Below are 14,949 nucleotides of genomic sequence, written 5' to 3'. Positions count from 1 at the left end.
CCGATCTTTATTGCCTGTCCAAATTAATATCCTCGTTAGAGGCGCTGGTCATATAAGTAACAAATATGTATATGTTTCTGTATGACGGTAGCACAGAATTATACACGTCCTCGACAGAGGATTTTTGTCTGCTTATCTTAATATCGCGGAATATCCGACCCTCTCTAATTCCGTTTTATTTTTCTGTGTGCTACCTTCAGAGTCAATTATTACTGATTGAATTGGGAAAATCTAAAACTTTGCTTTGGGTTTCAATTTGTAGGAGGGATATTAGTGTGAGGGAGAACATGAAAGATCGAGGTAATGGTTACGAAAAATAAAATTCCACAGCGCTAATAACTTTTTCAGAACAATTTGTACAATCGCTAATAACTTTTTCAGAACAATTTGTACAATCCTCGGGCTTGTATTAATTGTCTTGGGGAAATGATAGTGTCTTTTGACATTAGTGAAGTGGTCCATGGGTTCAATGTCAATATTAGTAATGATGTTGTCCTAGTATAAAAGGGACGGAAGGGTGAACTGACAGACAGACTTCGTATGGTAACATTCCCTGAATTAAAAGATGTTGTTATCAAAATACAAGTGTACATTCGTGATGAACTTTCAGTTACAACATTTACCTGAATGACGTTGATGCTCTCACATACGTGGGTTTGTTTGGTTTGTTTTTGTTTAACGTCCTATTAACAGCCAGGGTCATTTAAGGACGTGCCAGGTTTTGGAGGTGGAGGAAAGCCGGAGTACCCGGAGAAAAACCACCGGCCTACGGTCAGTACCTGGCAACTGCCCCACGTAGGTTTCGAACTCGCAACCCAGAGGTGGAGGGCTAGTGTTAAAGTGTCGGTACACCTTAACCACTCGGCCATCGCGGCCCCTTACATACATACGTGGGTCCTTTCACCCAATAGGTTGCTGTGGAGTGCATTCAGTCTGATGTCATTAAAATGCTGTAATTACGGACTGTTCAACCGGTGCGTGCTGCATGCGTGCGCAAAGTTTTTGTCAAATTGCGCATGACGTTAAGTTCTTCAGAAAGACCGACAGCAAACCGTGGACGCATATGAATTACTCTTGGGGGGAAATACAAAAAGACAGTTAACAGCTACTAGATTTATTAGGAAAACAGGCGGTAACAGGTGTTATTTATCTCACCACGAAATAACAAGTCTATATTACATATTATAAATTATTAATAAGCAATTGTGGGATATTTCATCCATTTTTCACATTCGTTAGTCTACTCCCTCGTTACCCTGAACAGCTACCAGACTCGAACATGTTAATCTATGTATACAATTCAAATCGGGACAAAAAAGGACCATCATCAAAATTATTAACGAGTAAAAAATACATATATAAAGATTTATTAACAAAATATGATAATTACACAAGTAAATTTCAAATGTATCACGGTAAAACTGACGTGGCAAAAGGCATCTTTTTTAAAGAATAGGCTTTAGGCCAAGACATGTAAATAGGCCAAGACAGGTAAATAGGCCAAGACAGGTAAATAGACAAAGACAGGTAAATAGAATAGGCCAAGACAGGTAAATAGACAAAGACAGGTAAAAAGGCCAGGACAGGTAAACAGACCAAGACTGGTAAATAGACAAAGACTGTTAAAAAGACCAAGACTGGTAAATAGACCAAGACAGGTAAATAGAATAGGCCAAGACAGGTAAACAGGCCAACACAAGTAAACAGACCAAGACTGGTAAATAGACAAAGACTGTTAAAAAGACCAAGACTGGTAAATAGACAAAGACTGTTAAAAAGACCAAGACTGGTAAATAGACCAAGACAGGTAAAGAGGCCAAGACTGGTAAATAGGCCAAGACTGGTAAATAGAATAGGCCAAGACAGGTAAACAGGCCAACACAAGTAAATAGGCCAAGACTGGTAAATAGGCCAAGACTGGTAAATAGACCAAGACAGGTAAATGGGCCAAGACTGGTAAATAGACCAAGACAGGTAAATAGAATAGGCCAAGACAGGTAAACAGGCCAACACAAGTAAATAGGCCAAGACTGGTAAATAGGCCAAGACTGGTAAATAGACCAAGACAGGTAAATAGACAAAGACTGTTAAAAAGACCAAGACTGGTAAATAGACCAAGACAGGTAAAGAGGCCAAGACTGGTAAATAGGCCAAGACTGGTAAATAGAATAGGCCAAGACAGGTAAACAGGCCAACACAAGTAAATAGGCCAAGACTGGTAAATAGGCCAAGGTAAGTCAATAGACCAAGACAGGTAAATAGACCAAGACAGGTAAATAGGCCAAGACTGGTAAATAGAATAGGCCATGACAGGTAAATAGGCCAATGTATGTAAATAGGCCAATGTATGTAAATAGGCCAAGGCTGGTAAATAGGCCATGACAGGAAATATACCAATACAAGTAAATAGGCCAAGACTGGTAAATAGGCCAGGACTCGTAAATACAATTAATCGGCAAAATAAATGTCATATTCATATGGAATGAAAAGTATACATTCACATGATAATAATTCTACTATTGACACTTGTTTAATCATAAAACAATGTAAATATTCAAAACAGTGATCGAATATTCTGTTCATCCCAATGATCAAATATTCATTCCAATGACCAAATATTCATCCCAATGATCAAACATACCGATGATTACATATATCATACCAGCGATCAAATGCGATCAAAATACAGGTGATAATATATATATACTCGCGATCAAAGGCGACCAAATATTTATATTAGCGATCAAATATGTATACCAGTGATCAGATATTCAATATTTTTAAAATTCGCTGTTCCAATGTAAAGTGACAGAAATAGTTTCAAATAAAACTTAAAAATAAAATACATTATTTAATATACAGTTAGTCCATGCTGATACCCTTGGTCTTGACACCAGACATAGTGTCAGGGCCAGAGAAACTCGGGCTAGCTGACACCTTAATACAGTTTGAGCACATATTAAGACGATTTCATATTCCTGAGCTCTGAGACAGTAAAATGCATGGTAGCGATGGCATTTTAGGTTTGTTGTCCGGTATCAAAATTATCTCCCAGCCATTCCAAGGATCCAGCTGTTTCCGAAACTTCTCTATTAACTATTAGTCATATTGGGTATTATCAGTCTAATGTCCTGTACATCTCCGGGGCCAGAGAGGATGCTACACTAAATATCTATGTAAAACATTCGGCAGTTAATGCATGTAAATTCCCACTACTTCTTCTTTTTCTTCTTTCCTGCCTTTTTCCCTGATTTCTTTCCTTTAGCACTTTTCGATCCCTTTGCCGACTTTGTAGGCCTGGCACTTTTCGCTGGGGAACGCCCTCTTCCAGCAGGAGCCGATTTCCCGCGCTTATTGTCAGCGTCTTCTGGTTTATTTTGATTGGGGACATATTCAACCCGAACCCCTTGACATCGAATCTGTTGGTGAAATGGTATAAGAAATCTAAATGAAATATACATAAATTATGATATATCAAATATCGTTACGTTGAATTCTGAACGCTTTAGTCTGTCGTTCAAATGAAATATTGAAACTATAGCTTCCCTCAGCCCTCAAACGGCCCTCAAACGGCCCTCAAACCCAGTGACATACCAACTTCAAAAATAGCTAATTAAACTATTTAATACGCATGGTTAAGCACACTATGTTTACATGTTTTCCGAAAATAAAGTCCACATTATAGAAACAAAAACAAACCCACAGCATATTTAGTACACATAGCTTAAGAAACACAAAATACGTAAAGGATCTTATATACTACATTGTACTAGCTTTGAAGCGACAGTTTATGAAATTCGTCTCGAAGTCTTAATTTTGCCCGCCAAGGTGCGCTTCATTAGATATCACAAAAGAGGGCTGAAAAATTGAAGATACTTCTTATCACAAAACTCTAACAAGAGATCCCAGAGGGATCTTGGCACCCACCATTGAATGATCTTCATATGTTCCATGTCAGATTGATCTTCTCTCTATTTTTCCCTTCCTCTTACTAATCTGTGTAAATTGAGAAACACCCCTACAGTACTTTTCAAACAAGGGGAACCTATATATGAAATTTGAGATTAAGCGATAAGGGCTGTCTGTCGGTCATGTTATTTTTAGATTGGTCCTAAAATGCAATATGAGGGACCAAGGGGAACCAACATATGAAATATGAGAAAGATCCCTTCAGTACCTTCTGTAAAATAGCGATAACAAACTCCAATTGTCAAAATCCAAAATGGTTGCCTGTCGGCCATGTTGTTTTCTGACTGGTTCCAAAATGAAATATGCATACCTAGGGATCAATGGGTACCTACATATGAAATTCCAGAAAGATCCCTTCAGTACTTTCTGAGAATTAGCGATAACAAACTTCAGTTGTCAAAATCCAAGATGGCTGCCTGTCGGCGATGTTGTTTTTCCACTGGTTCCAAAATGCAATATGCATAACTAGGGACCAAGAGGAACCTACATATGAAATTTGAGAAAGATCCCTTTAGTACTTGCTGGGAAATAGCGATAACAAGAATTGTTTACGGACGGACGGACCACGGACCACGGACCACGGACGCAAGGCGATTTGAATAGCCCATCTGATAATGGTGGGCTAAACACTCAAAATGTGGAGTGTCCATATTATGACGTCGCAATGGCATTCTGGTCGACACAACCAATGAAAAAAACAGGAAATTACTGGAGAACAAGCTGATAAATCATGAATTACTAGAGAACAAGCTGATAAATCATGAATTACTAGAGAACAAGCTGATAAATCATGAATTACTAGAGAACAAGCTGACAAATCATGAATTACCAGAGAACAAGCTGATAAATCATGAATTCATGTTGAGTTTGTGTAAGAAGCCTTTCACTAAACACCCAAAACAAAGCTCTATCACAACACAAAGACCGGCAGTATGACACTATGATTTTAAAACTACCCCTCGGTTTTATTATAATTAGTTTCTTATTGCTCGTAGCTGTGTTAGTTAACTATCTAACACATCTATATAATATATATACCGTCCGTACATCCGTGGGTCAGCCAAAGTAACTCGTTATTTTTGGGCAACTTCTACTCAAGCCTGTTCGTTTGAATCACAGGGACTTGATAATTAGTTACAGTCTACATGTATTTGGACCTTTCCTAGCGTGTATAGCCATATTGAGACTTTTTGTTTTTTGGGGGGGGGGGGGGGGGGGGGGGGGGGGGGCTAGATTAAAATTCGGTTAAAATGTGTTCAAAGAGGGGTGTTATTTTTTACCGAATTACTAAAGAGTGCGGTTAATTGATTTTTGGAATACTTGGAATAACAAGGTTGGTATAGTCACAACACAGGGATATGTCTAGTCTTATATCAAAGCCAGCAATACCTATATATAAAGACAAGGGAAGCATCCGATAGCCAATGAAATTCTGCCCTATTTTTTCAAACTTATTTTGTATTCTGTACAAAATCTCCACCTACCTACATAATCCTACTACAGATCTCTTCAGAGGACTTCAATCTATTGGTTCATACACGTTATATATATGTTACATTCATCGTAGTTGATGAAATCTAACTTTAATCAGGACATGTGACAAGATTTCCTGCTTCCAAATACAATAAGGTTAGTATAGTCACAGTCAGGTTAGCATAGTCACAGTTAGGTTAGTATAGTAACAGTTAGGTTAGTATAGTAACAGTTAGGTTAGTATAGTAACAGTTAGGTTAGTATAGTAACAGTTAGGTTAGTATAGTAACAGTTAGGTTAGTATAGTAACAGTTAGGTTAGTATGGTCACAGGTTAGTATAGTCACAGGTTAGTATAGTCACAGGTTAGTATAGTCACAGGTTAGTATAGTAACAGTCCGGTTAGTATAGTAACAGTCAGGTTAGTATAGTCACAGTTAGGTTAGTATGGTCACAGTCAGGTTAAGTATAGTCACAGTTAGGTTAGTATGGTCACAGGTTAGTATGGTCACAGGTTAGTATAGTCACAGGTTAGTATAGTCACAGGTTAGTATAGTAACAGTCAGGTTAAGTATAGTCACAGTTAGGTTAGTATGGTCACAGGTTAGTATAGTCACAGGTTAGTATAGTCACAGGTTAGTATAGTCACAGGTTAGTATAGTCACAGGTTAGTATAGTCACAGCCAGGTTAGTATAGACACAGTTAGGTTAGTATAGTCACAGGTTAGTATAGTCACAGCCAGGTTAGTATAGTCACAGTTAGGTTAGTATAGTCACAGTTAGTATAGTCACAGCCAGGTTAGTATAGACACAGTTAGGTATATAGGTCACAGGTTAGTAGGATACAGTCAGGTTAGTATAGACACAGTTAGGTTAGTATAGTCACAGGTTAGTATAGACACAGTTAGGTTAGTATAGTCACAGGTTAGTATAGTCACAGTCAGGTTAGTATAGACACAGTTAGGTTAGTATAGTCACAGGTTAGTATAGTAACAGCCAGGTTAGTATAGACACAGTTAGGTTAGTATAGTCACAGGCTAGTATAGTCACAGGTTAGTATAGTCACAGGTTAGTATAGTCACAGGTTAGTATAGTCACAGCCAGGTTATTATAGACACAGTTAGGTTAGTATAGTCACAGGTAAGTATAGTCACAGCCAGGTTAGTATAGACACAGTTAGGTTAGTATAGTCACAGGTTAGTATAGTAACAGCCAGGTTAGTATAGACACAGTTAGGTTAGTATAGCCACAGTTAGGTTAGTATAGTCACAGGTTAGTATAGTCACAGGTTAGTATAGTCACAGGTTAGTATAGTCACTGCCAGGTTAGTATAGTAACAGTTAGGTTAGTATAGTCACAGGTAAGTATAGTCCCAGGTTAGTATAGTAACAGCTAGGTTAGTATAGACCCAGTTAGCTTAGTATAGTCACAGGTTAGTATAGTCACTGTCAGGTTAGTATAGTAACAGTTAGGTAAGTATAGTCACAGGTTAGTATAGTCACAAGTTAGTATAGTCACAGCCAGGTTAGTATAGACACAGTTAGGTTAGTATAGTCACAGTTAGGTTAGTATAGTCACACTTAGGTTAGTATAGTCACAGTTAGGTTAGTATAGTCACTGTAAGGTTAGTATAGTCACTGTCAGGTTAGTATAGTAACAGTTAGGTTAGTATAATCACAGGTTAGTATAGTCACAGTTAGGTTAGTATAGTCACAGTTAGGTTAGTATAGTCACTGTCAGGTTAGTATAGTAACAGTTAGGTTAGTATAATCACAGGTTAGTATAGTCACAGCCAGGTTAGTATAGTCACAGTTAGGTTATTATAGACACAGTTAGGTTAGTATAGTTACAGTTAGGTTAGTATAGTCACAGGTTAGTATAGTCACAGTCAGGTTAGTATAGTAACAGTCAGGTTAAGTATAGTAACAGTTAGGTTAGTATAGTCACAGCCAGGTTAGTATAGTCACAGGTTAGTATAGTCACAGTTAGGTTAGTATAGACACAGTTAGGTTAGTATAGTCACAGGTCAGTATAGTCCCAGGTTAGTATAGTCACAGCCAGGTTAGTATAGTCACAGTTAGGTTAGTATAGACACAGTTAGGTTAGTATAGTCCCAGGTTAGTATAGACACAGTTATGTTAGTATAGTCCCAGGTTAGTATAGACACAGTTAGGTTAGTATAGTCACAGGTTAGTATAGACACAGTTAGGTTAGTATAGACACAGTTAGGTTAGTATAGTCACAGTTAGGTTAGTATAGTAACAGTTAGTCGATTAACAGTCCTCAACTTACCTGGTTACATATTCTACACTTTGTTGGCTCCTTCATCTCGCCGACAAAATCACCATGGAGACACTCCTTACAGTACCTAGTGCCGCACCACTTACACATGTAAGTCTGTAACGATAGATAACACACACATATGTAAGTCTGTAACGATAGATAACACACACATGTAAGTCTGTAACGATAGATCACACACACATATGTAAGTCTGTAACGATAGATAACACACGTGTAAGTCTGTAACGATAGATCACACACATGTAAGTCTGTAACGATAGATAACACACGTGTAAGTCTGTAACGATAGATAACACACGTGTAAGTCTGTAACGATAGATCACACACATATGTAAGTCTGTAACGATAGATAACACACGTGTAAGTCTGTAACGATAGATCACACACACACATGTAAGTCTGTAACGATAGATCACACACATGTAAGTCTGTAACGATAGATCACACACATGTAAGTCTGTAACGATAGATAACACACGTGTAAGTCTGTAACGATAGATCACACACACGTGTAAGTCTGTAACGATAGATCACACACACATATGTAAGTCTGTAACGATAGATAACACACGTGTAAGTCTGTAACGATAGATCACACACACACATGTAAGTCTGTAACGATAGATCACACACATGTAAGTCTGTAACGATAGATCACACACGTGTAAGTCTGTAACGATAGATAACACACGTGTAAGTCTGTAACGATAGATCACACACACGTGTAAGTCTGTAACGATAGATAACACACACATGTAAGTGTGTAACGATAGATAACACACATGTAAGTCTGTAACGATAGATCACACACATGTAAGTCTGTAACGATAGATCACACACACATGTAAGTCTGTAACGATAGATAACACACGTGTAAGTCTGTAACGATAGATCACACACACATGTAAGTGTGTAACGATAGATAACACACATGTAAGTCTGTAACGATAGATCACACACACATGTAAGTCTGTAACGATAGATAACACACGTGTAAGTCTGTAACAATAGATCACACACACACGTGTAAGTCTGTAACGATAGATCACACACACGTGTAAGTCTGTAACGATAGATAACACACATGTAAGTCTGTTACGATAGATAACACGCATGTAAGTCTGTAACGATAGATCACACACACGTGTAAGTCTGTAACGGTAGATCAAACACACGTGTAAGTCTGTAACAATAGATCACACACACATATGTAAGTATGTAACGATAGATCACACAAACGTGTAAGTCTGTAACGATAGATCACACACACATGTAAATCTGTAACGATAGATCACACACACATATGTAAGTCTGTAACGATAGATCACACATGTGTAAGTCTGTAACGATAGATCACACACACACGTGTAAGTCTGTAACGATATATCACACACACGTGTAAATATGTAACGATAGATCACAAACACATGTGTAAGTCTGTAACGATAGATCACACACACGTGTAAGTCTGTAACGATAGATCACACACACGTGTAAGTCTGTAACGAAAGATCACACACACATGTAAGTCTGTAACGATAGATCACACACACATGTGTAAGTCTGTAACGATAGATCACACACACGTGTAAGTCTGTAACGGTAGATCACACACACATGTAAGTCTGTAACAATAGATCACACACACACACACACGTGTAAGTCTGTAACGATAGATCACACACACGTGTAAGTCTGTAACGATAGATCACACACACACACACGTGTAAGTCTGTAACGATAGATCACACATGTGTAAGTCTGTAACGATAGATCACACACACGTGTAAGTCTGTAACGGTAGATCACACACACATGTAAGTCTGTAACGATAGATCACACACACATGTAAGTCTGTAACGATAGATCACACACACATGTAAGTCTGTAACGATAGATCACACACACGTGTAAGTCTGTAACGATAGATCACACACACGTGTAAGTATGTAACGGTAGATCACACACACATGTAAGTCTGTAACGATAGATCACACACACATGTAAGTCTGTAACGATAGATCACACACACATGTAAGTCTGTAACGATAGATCACACACACGTGTAAGTATGTAACAATAGATCACACACACGTGTAAGTCTGTAACGATAGATCACACACACACGTGTAAGTCTGTAACGATAGATCACACACACGTGTAAGTCTGTAACGGTAGATCACACACACATGTAAGTCTGTAACGATAGATCACACACACGTGTAAGTCTGTAACGATAGATCACACACACGTGTAAGTCTGTAACGGTAGATCACACACACATGTAAGTCTGTAACGATAGATCACACACACGTGTAAGTCTGTAACAATAGATCACACACACACGTGTAAGTCTGTAACGATAGATCACACACACGTGTAAGTCTGTAACGATAGATAACACACATGTAAGTCTGTTACGATAGATAACACGCATGTAAGTCTGTAACGATAGATCACACACACGTGTAAGTCTGTAACGGTAGATCAAACACACGTGTAAGTCTGTAACAATAGATCACACACACATATGTAAGTATGTAACGATAGATCACACAAACGTGTAAGTCTGTAACGATAGATCACACACACATGTAAATCTGTAACGATAGATCACACACACATATGTAAGTCTGTAACGATAGATCACACATGTGTAAGTCTGTAACGATAGATCACACACACACACACACGTGTAAGTCTGTAACGATATATCACACACACGTGTAAGTCTGTAACGATAGATCACACACACATGTGTAAGTCTGTAACGATAGATCACACACACGTGTAAGTCTGTAACGATAGATCACACACACGTGTAAGTCTGTAACGAAAGATCACACACACATGTAAGTCTGTAACGATAGATCACACACACATGTGTAAGTCTGTAACGATAGATCACACACACGTGTAAGTCTGTAACGGTAGATCACACACACATGTAAGTCTGTAACAATAGATCACACACACACACACACGTGTAAGTCTGTAACGATAGATCACACACACGTGTAAGTCTGTAACGATAGATCACACACACACACACGTGTAAGTCTGTAACGATAGATCACACACACACACACGTGTAAGTCTGTAACGATAGATCACACATGTGTAAGTCTGTAACGATAGATCACACACACGTGTAAGTCTGTAACGGTAGATCACACACACATGTAAGTCTGTAACGATAGATCACACACACATGTAAGTCTGTAACGATAGATCACACACACGTGTAAGTCTGTAACGATAGATCAAACACACGTGTAAGTATGTAACGGTAGATCACACACACATGTAAGTCTGTAACGATAGATCACACACACATGTAAGTCTGTAACGATAGATCACACACACATGTAAGTCTGTAACGATAGATCACACACACGTGTAAGTATGTAACAATAGATCACACACACGTGTAAGTCTGTAACGATAGATCACACACACACGTGTAAGTCTGTAACGATAGATCACACACACGTGTAAGTCTGTAACGGTAGATCACACACACATGTAAGTCTGTAACGATAGATCACACACACGTGTAAGTCTGTAACGATAGATCACACACACGTGTAAGTCTGTAACGGTAGATCACAAACACATGTAAGTCTGTAACGATAGATCACACACACGTGTAAGTCTGTAACGGTAGATCACACACACATGTAAGTCTGTAACGATAGATCACACACGTGTAAGTGTAACGATAGATCACACACACGTGTAAGTCTGTAACGATAGATCACACACACATGTAAGTCTGTAACGATAGATCACACACACGTGTAAGTCTGTAACGATAGATAACACACGTGTAAGTCTGTAACGATAGATCACACACGTGTAAGTCTGTAACGATAGATAACACACGTGTAAGTCTGTAACGATAGATCACACACACGTGTAAGTCTGTAACGATAGATCACACACACGTGTAAGTCTGTAACGATAGATAACACACGTGTAAGTCTGTAACGATAGATCACACACGTGTAAGTCTGTAACGATAGAGCACACACGTGTTAGTCTGTAACGATAGATCACACACATGTAAGTATGTAACGATAGATAACACACGTGTAAGTCTGTAACGATAGATAACACACGTGTAAGTGTGTAACGATAGATAACATGTAAGTCTGTAACGATAGATAACACACACATGTAAGTCTGTAACGATAGATCACACACACATGTGTAAGTCTGTAACGATAGATCACACACACACACACGTGTAAGTCTGTAACGATAGATCACACACACGTGTATGTCTGTAACGATAGATAACACACATGTAAGTCTGTAACGATAGATCACACACACACACATGTAAGTCTGTAACGATAGATAACACACATGTAAGTCTGTAACGATAGATAACATGTAAGTCTGTAACGATAGATCACACACACGTGTAAGTCTGTAACGATAGATACACACACGTGTAAGTCTGTAACGATAGATCACACACACGTGTAAATATGTAACGATAGATCACACACACATGTGTAAGTCTGTAACAATAGATCACACACACGTGTAAGTCTGTAACAATAGATCACACACACGTGTAAGTCTTTAACGATAGATCACACACATGTGTAAGTCTGTAACGATAGATCACACACATGTGTAAGTCTGTAACGATAGATCACACACACACGTGTAAGTCTGTAACGATAGATCACACACACGTGTAAGTCTGTAACGATAGATCACACACGTGTAAGTCTGTAACGATAGATCACACACGTGTAAGTCTGTAACGATAGATCACACACACATGTAAGTCTGTAACAATAGATCACACACACGTGTAAGTCTTTAACTTTGACGATACATTTAACTGTAACGATACCTTTACTGGGTACCACTTGCTAAAGAGCTACAATTGATGTTTCCGTGCAATCTTAGAGGGTCTAAGTTCCCAACTAAGGGTCTACGTGGGAGGTGGGGTTCGCTTTCACCAGATTATTTCATTTAAAGTTTGGCGTTTAGATCCGTTGCTCAAAATGTATATGTCCAACTTTAATCAAACCTAGTTTTTAATTTCATCACATAGTAGACATCTCAACACAAGCTTCATTTAATACGGAATACGATCCAGAATGTATGGTCCAGTGACTGTGGAAATTAGGGATGCTGGTAATGTGGACTCAATACTTAATAGTAGTTTTATCATTTAAAGAGGCTTGCCCGCAGAGAGATCAGAAAAATTGGCTAATAGAAAAAGATTTTTTACACATGACAGATTGTTGGAATTGTTGAGTTTTTCATTTTATTTTCCTTATAAAACGCTGAAAAGTTATATTAAAACCTCATTTTTAAATATTATTTATTTAATCGCAAACATCAAAGAAACAAGCACGTGCACAGTGCCGCACAGTGATAACTTCAAAGGCAGCGGCGATTTACAAAGAAGATTTGCCGTTATATTCCATACATTTCCCTCTCAGGTTGAGTTTTAAAACGTTTTTTAAATACATATTCTGTAATTGTTTTCAAGAAATAAAGTCGGATAGCCTCTAATTTTGTCTGCGGGTAAGCCTCTTTAAAATATTTTATTTGTAAATATTAAAATGGGATCGAAAGCAGGTTTAAAAACTAATGATCCGTCTTCTCCAGTAAAACAAAAACGATGATTATACAAAAATATTTAACTTTTAAGATACATTTTACAAAATATATATCGTGTTATGTACCTGCATTTCTGTATAAAATGTATGTTTATACTCAACAGTGTTGTACATGTATGTAGTAGGCGTGAACGGTGAAGCACGAGTAGGAATGAATGTGTCCGAGTGAGGAAATCATACGTAATTACTTTGTACAATTGATCATTCTCAGTATAATTACGTTGGGTTTTAATTAGATTTCAAGCAGGAAAGCGAATTGTGTATCAAAAGTTAATGTTCGTCGATGTGGTCGTGAATTTAAATATTGTATCATGTCTTGTGCTATTTTAAAGATCTAAATCTGAAGCTCGGACAGCGAGAGGTCACTGTAGTTCATGCCCATGTTTGGGAAAAATACAACAACAAAAAAAACATACCTATATAAGTGTGTGTGAGTGTGTGTGTGGTGGTGGTGGTGGTGGGGGGGGGGGGGGGGGGGGGGGTCATTGTGTGTGTTATCCATAGACGAATACAATCTACATACGTAGGCGTTAAGCCATTGACCTGTAAAGACTTACGGTGTTGGTCGTGGTACAGCCCCATCTACACATCCTGTTCTGTCTATCACTGCTAATTAACTCGGCCTCGGTCGTCAGATTACCTGTACGACGTCATGACCGAATTACCGACCACAAAGGCTTTTACACCTCAATGCACTTAAAACAACAGCTGAGCTTGGCTGTTCCAAATACTCTCGCTTCCTTCACTACCGCGTCCCGGAAGTCAACACTGTCGTTAAGGTGGAGAGTACAGGTGAAATTTGCACACGTAAAACTGATCTTACTTGTAATGATATGGAGCGATCGAGGAAATAAAGTAATGCGTAGATATATTAACACTAGCTGTATGCATGCATACATGTACTTGTAATGGTAAAATCAGTGCGTGCATATAGTTTAATTACCAGTAAAAATTAGTTATATCCATATGTGCGTGTGTGTATAGTTGTAGCAGTTAAAGTATTTCTAAATGTGTGCGTGCATATATAGTTTATAAAACTAATACTAATGCTAGTGGTGCTGCTTTAATTACTACTTGCATCTATTAAAATCAAGTTATTCATATAACAAGTGCGTGGATGACATTAAATTATGCCAATTTTGTTCGGTTAAGTTAGCGATAACTTTTAACTTTAAGCTAACCTCGGTGATGGGATTACGTTTACGTCCGGGGGGGGGGGGGGGGGGGGGGGGGGGGGGGGGGTTAGCTCAGTCGATTAAAGCGTCGACCTGTGGTACAGTTACATTCTGATCTATCAGAGTAACTTCCCTTCGTGCCACTCTGTCGGTATAGCGATAACTTGACTGTCGACATCTTCGCTAACCAAGGGTTATACTATTCTAAGCTCCATTAACGCAGTGTAACCCTTGGTTAGCGAAGATGGACAGTCGATGGAGGCGATAATGACGTAACATCGACGCTCCCTATCCGTGGCGGCATAAATGCACGGACAGACCGGGGTTCGAACCCGGGACCTCCGAACACTAGCCGGATGCTCTACCGATTGAGCTACC

At 38.6% G+C, this 14,949-nt stretch overlaps 1 protein-coding gene across 1 annotated transcript; it reads right to left on the bottom strand.

The window, feature by feature from the left end:
• Positions 1 to 1,098: 1,098 nt before the first annotated feature.
• On the bottom strand, positions 1,099 to 14,149 carry LOC117314711. The gene is made up of 3 exons (XM_033868804.1): positions 13,954 to 14,149; positions 7,734 to 7,838; positions 1,099 to 3,419 (listed from the first exon to the last, which is right to left on the bottom strand). Exons 1-3 carry the CDS (start codon positions 13,984 to 13,986, stop codon positions 3,213 to 3,215), a joined length of 345 nt encoding a protein of 114 aa, XP_033724695.1. The 5' UTR covers positions 13,987 to 14,149; the 3' UTR covers positions 1,099 to 3,212.
• Between the last annotated feature and the right edge of the window lie 800 nt (positions 14,150 to 14,949).

This window comes from Pecten maximus, chromosome 2 (assembly GCF_902652985.1).
Source record: "Pecten maximus chromosome 2, xPecMax1.1, whole genome shotgun sequence".
Lineage (NCBI taxonomy): Eukaryota > Metazoa > Mollusca > Bivalvia > Pectinida > Pectinidae > Pecten > Pecten maximus.
This window is presented reverse-complemented; position numbering and strand designations above follow the sequence as displayed.

What these genes read in the sequence shown, in the direction of transcription:
- LOC117314711 (XM_033868804.1), bottom strand. Translation starts at nt 13,986, where the DNA reads ATGTGTAGATGGGGCTGTACCACGACCAACACC. An exon ending in GCTGTACCACGACCAACACC is followed by an intron (nt 7,839 to 13,953) that starts GTAAGTCTTTAC and finishes CTATCGTTACAG; the next exon opens with ACTTACATGTGTAAGTGGTG. An exon ending in AGTGTAGAATATGTAACCAG is followed by an intron (nt 3,420 to 7,733) that starts GTAAGTTGAGGA and finishes TTTCACCAACAG; the next exon opens with ATTCGATGTCAAGGGGTTCG.